The sequence below is a fragment of the Amphiprion ocellaris genome, chromosome 9 (assembly GCF_022539595.1).
Source record: "Amphiprion ocellaris isolate individual 3 ecotype Okinawa chromosome 9, ASM2253959v1, whole genome shotgun sequence".
NCBI classification, from domain to species: Eukaryota; Metazoa; Chordata; class Actinopteri; family Pomacentridae; genus Amphiprion; species Amphiprion ocellaris.
The window spans coordinates 35,196,229-35,203,896 of NC_072774.1; the positions used below are offsets into that span (position 1 = coordinate 35,196,229).

Here is a 7,668-nt window from a genome sequence, read left to right on the forward strand (position 1 = left end):
TTGAGGAATTTGTGGTGCACAATGTAATGGATGTCAAAGAAAACAATGAACATTCTTATGGTGCATTTGTGCCCTGACATGTGTTGTTCAGTCTTGGACAATGACTGGTGTTAGCAGTGGAAGAGCCCAGAACAACCATATAACATGGGTCCCGATGCTGATTGTGTGACATCATAGAAATTCCGACTCAACAAAGTTACTTCTTGCAGGTGTTGTGCATGTCAGTGTACTTGGTTTGCTCGGTTATTTTATTGTTAATTTTTGATCACACTTTGTAAAGAATCATACACTGTAATTTACAATATTATACTATCTATTATATAGGATGTATCTGCTTCAAATTTTCTTCAGTATGCTTTGAATGGAATTTAAACCCCACTGTCTTAACGTCACAGATAACAGCAATCTTTTTGAGGATCACTTCACCTTCATAATGGCTCACATTGGATTTGAATACAGCCATCCATCATCTATACACTGCTTAATCCTCATTAGGGTCATGGGGGGCTGGAGTCTATCCAGCTGACTCAGGTGAAGTTAGGGGACACCTGGACAGGTCACCAGTTTGTCGCAGGGCTACATATAGAGACAAACAATCACACTTGCATTCACACCTATGGACAATTTAGAATGATTAATTAACCTCAGCATGTTTTTGGACTGTGGGAAGAAGCCGGGGTAGCTAGTATTGTGGATTGCAAAAAGTCAAAACATCATACAGAGAAATGTGCATTTAATGACATTAGTCATTTAGCTTGTCACAAACCAATTTACTAGCACTGAAAATGTGAATCTGTGTGCGCTTTTAATAATGCTTGATTTTTTTAACCTGCCCTCCCAAGAACATCAAAAGTAGCTATTTCAGCAAATTCCCCAAAACATCTGTTTATTGGCATCTGTTAAGGGACAAAATCCACTAATTGCCATGCCATAGAAAGGAAATATGTCCATAGATAGAGGAGGATGGGGTGAAAGGATAGCCAAAAATCACTTGAAAAACAGAATATTGTTCATTCCCCTTTAAGATCAAATAAACTTTAAAGAAAACAAAACTAATTAAAGCTTTAAAAACAATCATTCCACAAACATAACCACATGATTATTACTGTCCTGTTTATCATTGTAACAATGATAGAAACCAGAGCCAAAAGCTCTGACCTTAATGAGGAGATAGCTATAAAATATTTCAAGGACAGGACTGACACACACACACACACACACACACACACACACACACACACACACACACACACACACTGATAAATAAATATGTTCAGCAGATACTGAGCATTTGTAAGGACTAATATAGCAGTACACAAGAAAGTTTGAAAAAAGATGCATACACAAATATACAATATTTTATTTAGATTAACTAATTTCCTCCAGGATAGATAAAGTATATCTTATTATTTAAACACATTTTAGTACAAAAATGATTGCTGAAATGTATTACCCAGAGATTGATAGATCTTAGATTGATATCAAAGATGGATAATCTTGTCAAAATTACAATTACAAGCATGGAAACAGAAAATTTGCCAATGATCACACACTGTATGCATGAATGCCATGCATGAAAAGCAATAGCCACAAATCCACCACTAGTGTAGTCTGAAAGTGTGCTGAGTAATTCTGTGTGGTTAATTTAACCACACAACCTATAGGCCTGCACCTCCCTCCATCATACTTCTTCCCTTGTTCCCATTCAGCATACACTCTATTTCCAGCCTGCTACACTGTATATATCAGCATTTTCCCAACATTGGATGGGATGGTGGTTGGGTGGGGGGCTTAAATTGAGGGACTTCCGACAGGGAGAATAGGCTTGTTTCTTGGCCATAACATTTAGACAGGGGACGTGGTCTGAAACCAATTATTTTTCTTGTTTTTTGTCTTTCTCTCTACAGAGGTCTTTCTGCAGTGCCATGGTGAACGAACTGCGGGTTTCCCTCAAGTGCCAGAGACGGCTCAAACACAAGCCCCAGCCACCCGTCATGGTGAAAACAGAGGAGGTCATCAACATGCACACCTTCAACGACCGAAGACTGCCAGGGAAAGAGACCATGGCCTAAAGTGGGAACCTCAATCCCTTTATCACCCTCTTTCCTGTACTGACGTAGTGTGCAAAGACACTGGGGAAAAGGGTGTGGGTAAATGGTAAGGGGAGTGGGGGACAGTGGGTTGTAATGGTTGACAGTTGAGTTCATTTGAAGATAGAGCAGAGTTACTTAGTAGTATACCAGTATAATGATGACTTGTCATTTATGTTTCCTTATAATTAGCTTGAGATATGAGATTCAACAATATTTCCTGTGGAAATAACTTGAACCTGAGTGAGATTTCTGTGAGTTACCTCATTATCATCTTGGCGAGGCAGCGAACTACAGGTGCCAGAGTTTTCAGAACCCAGGTGTTGAAGAAAGATTGTCTGGAAATAAATCTGAAGTGGGGCAAAAGTGGTCCCTTTAAAAAAAAAAAAGGCAAAAGAAGTGGGCCTATCATCTGTAGCTTTTGCTCAGTCAATCTTTCACTGCACAGCTCAAAACAGGATGGTTAAGCACCAAGAGCATGGCAGAGAGTACAAGCATAGCAATGCTAACTGGATGAATAGTGAGAAAATTAAAGGATTTTTTATTTATTTACAATTGTTGTGAATACAATGATCACATGGGCACTTGATGAAATTGAACTCACACCCTGAAGATGATGGTGAGCTCAGTGCTCCCAAAATGTACAAAGAGGCATTAGTTAGACACATATATTGACTGACATCAAAAATGAGAACACTGTATATCATCCATCAGGCAATAAGTGATATATTTTATTTGTGTTTCAGCGTACTAACACCATTAGTCTTTAATAGAGGCGTGGAGGCAAGTTTTAAAAGTTATATGGTTCGAGTAGGGAAAGCAGAAGTAGGCACAATAGTGTGCTGTGAATGTCCATAGATCAGCCAAAAGTTTCAAAGAGGATTCTAAGGAGGCACGGTGCTTTCAGACAGTGAGTGGTTGCCATCATTGCTCACTGAGACATCTGTAGGATCCTACCATCCTGTTACATAGGTTGCTGTTCATCACATCCACCCAGTGTAATCTCATCATACAGCTAACAGAGTGGTTTGTAGTTTAAAATAGAATAAGCAATATGATAACAAAAAAACTCATTCTGTAACTTTTTCTAATTTGCTTTGTAAACATTACCGGCAAATAACCAGATTAATTAGTTGAAGCTGATCTGTCCTTTCTCTTCTGGTGAAGAATTGTGCCATTCAGATGACTCTGTAGCTGTAAAATGTATTCCCATATTGTTTTCTTCTCTGTAGTGTCTCTTGGTGCCATGGACACACAGTATTCAGCATAGACAGCAGCACAGAGAGCAGTAGCTGCCACGTTTACATCACAAACAATGGAGGCATCTGCTCACTGTCTCAAAGCATCTCTGCCACTAAGAAAGAACTTGAATGATGTGGGCATGGCTCACCAAGTATAACTTCACAGCAATCACACAACACACAAACTCTATTTATTCAAGAATATTTATTGTTTTATTTATGAAACTCTTTATTTATATATCTATGGACTGGATTTTCACAACTGCAGTGAATTCACCTCACTTCAACTCTGTATGGATACACACAGTTATTGTTTCTGTTTGTTTTTTGCTCAGTGTCAAGTCTCCAGTTTCATTTTGTACTTCTGTGGCTTTTTTTTCCTCTTTTTTGGCAGCAAAGATCCACATTTACTTGTGCAAATGCAATTTCTATGAAAAAGTGTTTTTGTACGAAGAGAATCAAAATTTTGTAATGATTTTTATCGACACAAAACACACCATAAGGAGTGTCGTCCTTGGCATAGGGGTGGTACTCCAGGCTGTAGTAAGGACACTTTCCTAGAAACTAGACAGAGCCGACAGAGACACATACCTAAGAGTGCAAGATGCACCCATCCTCCATGGAGCAGGTTCACACCAACTAGTACTCTGCTCTCCAAAAGAGATGCACTGCATTCTGACAAAGCATTAGTGATATGTTGTTTTGAGGAAGAGGGATAAATAAACTATTTTTTATCATGTATAGGAATCATATTTAAAGAAAGATATTTTTACTTCACATGGAAGGAGAGTAGTGATAATCCTGGTTACAGCAAATGCATACTGTACACACAGGTAGGAAGGAAGCTTGTTGATGATGCTTATCATTCTACACCCCTTATTGCTGATAGAATGCAAGAGTCCAGTGCTGAACCGTTGTGTGTAAATGGTTTCAAAAGGAAAATGATGTATTTAAAAGAATTAAAGAACACTTAACTAATTTTGAATTTGTTGTGAAAATATAATTCAGTGCACACAGTTTACCCTTTCAAGTTGATGCACAAGTTTAAAAAAAATAAAAAAGTATTCACAACTTTTTCTGTCTCTTTACTAAATGTTAGTGTACAAATGAAAGACCGAAAGAAAACAGTGAAATAAAGATAGAATTAAAAAATGAATTCTGACTATTCTTTGAGAATTCTAACTTTATTCTCAGAATTCAAAGAACAAAGTCAGAATTCAATTGTTTTAAAGTGTAAATTGTAAAAAGTCATTAAAAGCGCATGTGTGGGTTATCTTGAGGATGGAAAGGAAGCAAGACATTCATAAAATCACATTTGGCAAGGTCGTGAAGCACACAGAGGAGCATCTGTACTGAGTTCAACCACCGTACTGAATATAAATATAGTGTATATGCAGAAATAAAGGCTGATTGGGCTAACTGCTTTAACATGGTGCCACTTCCACTTTGTTGTCTATAAATTTAAATAATTAACCTGTAACCAAAGTCATTAACATAAAAAAAATGGATACCAGTAGGCATTGGGTCTATTAACAGCTGTTTGGCAAATTGTTATTTACGTTCCAGTGTTATATATGTTTCATTTCACTTATTTTGGAGACTGATGCAAGAAAAAAAATCTGAGGATGGAACTAAACTTAAAAAGAACTGTCCACAACAGCTTTAAAAGAAAAAGAAGTGGTCCTGTGAGTTGCCTCAGTCCTGTCTGGAATTTGGCTGCGTATTTTCACCTCACACTAGCATTATGGGATGTTTTTAGTTGAATTTGTTTTGGTACATTTTGTAAAACCTAAAGCACAAGTGTGCTCAGTTCTCTTCTCACACTGCCATAAAGCATGTTTTCAGTATTGTAAAAATGGTTACATGGTTAGAAGTTCAGTGAATAAATCACCTCACTCAGCAGAGACTGAACTACTTGACAAGGACACTGCATCACCAATCCCTGACCTCTGTCAAGCATTCTGGTAGAAGCTCACCACAATGACTCAGCACAATGTCAACCAATCTGATTCAATCATCCATCCTCTCTGCCCTGACCCTAAAGAAAGCTGGCTGGGGGAGATCCAGCCCAAGATTACATTAAACACATTTGTACTTTGTGTTCTGCCCTGGTGGTTTGGACAGGACTGCAGCTAATATGCCTGACCTTAGACTTTGGCTTCATGTGTGTCTGACAGCAGAGTGACCCTGGAACTAAAGCTCTATTAGTGCATATTTGTGGTGTTTACATTTTAACATACCTACTGATCTCTATATTATGGTTTGACTGTTGGTGAGGGAACAGGGCTGCTCCATCACGCAAAACACACAGGAGGTTTTGAATTTCCTATTCATATTCCATTGACCAGAAGGACTTTTTCTCTCATTTGCATCATTCAAAGGTGAATTTTTATTTTTAAAATTTTGTTACTATAACCTCTAAATTTCAAGTGATTTACTGTCTTTGGTTATCAAAGTTTTCTAGGCCACAGACCCCACACAAGAGACTTTAAAAAAAAATAAAAATTACGACTTTCTAACTCATAAATATTTCAGAAGGTCAGGTGTTTCATGAAAAAATAACTGTTTGGTCTCTATCACAGCTTTTAAAATAAATGAGTAGAACACATACTATTGGTCATTACTGAAACACGTCCCAATTCCAACTGCTGAATTATTCATTTCACTAATGCTGCATTCAGCATCTCAAGTTCAGCCCAGCTACATATGCAGTCCCCATCCATTTCTGTTTCCCCTAGAGCTTATGCTTGCTTTTGCATTGAGATTCAGCTTAAAAGAAAATAAAAATAAAATATTATACTTGTCGTACACACACACACATGCTGCTATACAAGGCTCAGTTGTACACTATATTGCCAAAAGTATTGGCTCACCTGCCTTGACTCACATATGAACATAAGTGACATCCCATCCCTAATCCATAGGGTTCAATATGATGTCGGTCCACCCTTTGCAGCTATAACAGCTTCAACTCTTCTGGGAAGGCTGTCCACAAGGTTTAGGAGTGTGTTTATGGGAATTTTTGACCATTCTTCCAGAAGCATATTTGTGAGGTCACACACTGATGTTGGACCAGAAGGTCTGGCTCTCAGTCTCTGCTCTAATTCATCCCAAAGGTGTTCTATGGGGTTGAGGTCAGGATTCTGTGCAGGCCAGTCAAGTTCATCCACACCAGACTCTGTCATCCATGTCTTTATGGACCTTGCTTTGTGCACTGGTGCACAGTCATGTTGGAAGAGGAAGGACCAGCTCCAAACTGTTCCCACAAAGTTGGGAGCATGGAATTGTCCAAAATGTCTTGGTATGCTGAAGCATTCAGAGTTCCTTTCACTGGAACTAAGGGGCCAAGCCCAGCTCCTGAAAAACAAGCCCACACCATAATCCCCCCTCCACCAAACTTTACACTTGGTACAATGCAGTCCCACAAGTATGGTTCTCCTGGCAACCTCCACCCCAGACTGGTCCATCAGATTGCCAGATGGAGAAGCATGATTGGTCACTCCAGAGAAGGTGTCTCCACTGCTCTAGAGTCCAGTGGTGGCTGCTTTACACCACTGCATCCCACGCTTTGCATTGCACTTGGTGATGTATGACTTGGATGCAGCTGCTCGGCCATGGAAACCCATTCCATGAAGCTCTCTGCTGAAGCACTGTTCTGGAGCTAATCTGAAGGCCACATGAAGTTTGAAGGTCTGTAGCGATTGACTCTGCAGAAAGTTGGCCACCTCTTGGCACTATGCTCCTCAGCATCCACTGATCCCGCTCTGTCAGTTTACGTGTCCTACCACTTGGTGGCAGAGTTGCTGTCTTTCCCACACACTTCCACTTTCTTATAATACAGCTGACAGTTGACTGTGGAATATTTAGGAGCCAGGAAATGTCACGACTGGATTTGTTGCACAGGTGGCATCCTATCACAGCTCCACGCTGGAATTCACTGAGCTCCTGAGAGTGAGCCATTCTTTCACAAATGTTTGTAAAAGCAGTCTGCATGCCTCGGTGCTTGATTTTATACACTTGTGGCCATGGAAGTGATTGGAACACCTGGTTCTGATTATTTGGATGGGTGAGCGAATATTTTTGGCAATATAGTGTAGCAGTCCTCTTCTTGGCAAAAGTTGACAGCAGGAAAAATATAATAAAATAAATAAATCAATTTAAAAAATACAAGTCTACAAGTGGTCAAACCATGAAAAGTAAATCAAATGTCCTCCTTGTCTTTGTTTGCCCCACTGGAAAAAAAGTTGAACAGTAGGAACACACAGCACTCACTCACATACACATCTCCACTAACACAGTCACAGAACACTCTCTCGATTATTGTGTTGACATTTTCA

The 7,668-nt window shown here is 39.3% G+C and overlaps 1 protein-coding gene across 2 annotated transcripts in view; it reads left to right on the forward strand.

Annotated features, from left to right (window-relative positions):
- The window catches only part of grik2 (glutamate receptor, ionotropic, kainate 2), a 384,084-nt gene extending 379,670 nt beyond the window's left edge, over nucleotides 1-4,414 (forward strand). For both annotated transcript variants that reach the window (XM_055013796.1, XM_055013797.1), the window contains one exon: nucleotides 1,908-4,414. In XM_055013796.1, coding sequence (XP_054869771.1) covers nucleotides 1,908-2,161 — 254 coding nt within the window. In that variant the 3' untranslated portion in view covers nucleotides 2,162-4,414. The remainder of the gene's footprint in view (nucleotides 1-1,907) is intronic.
- Nucleotides 4,415-7,668: the final 3,254 nt, after the last annotated feature.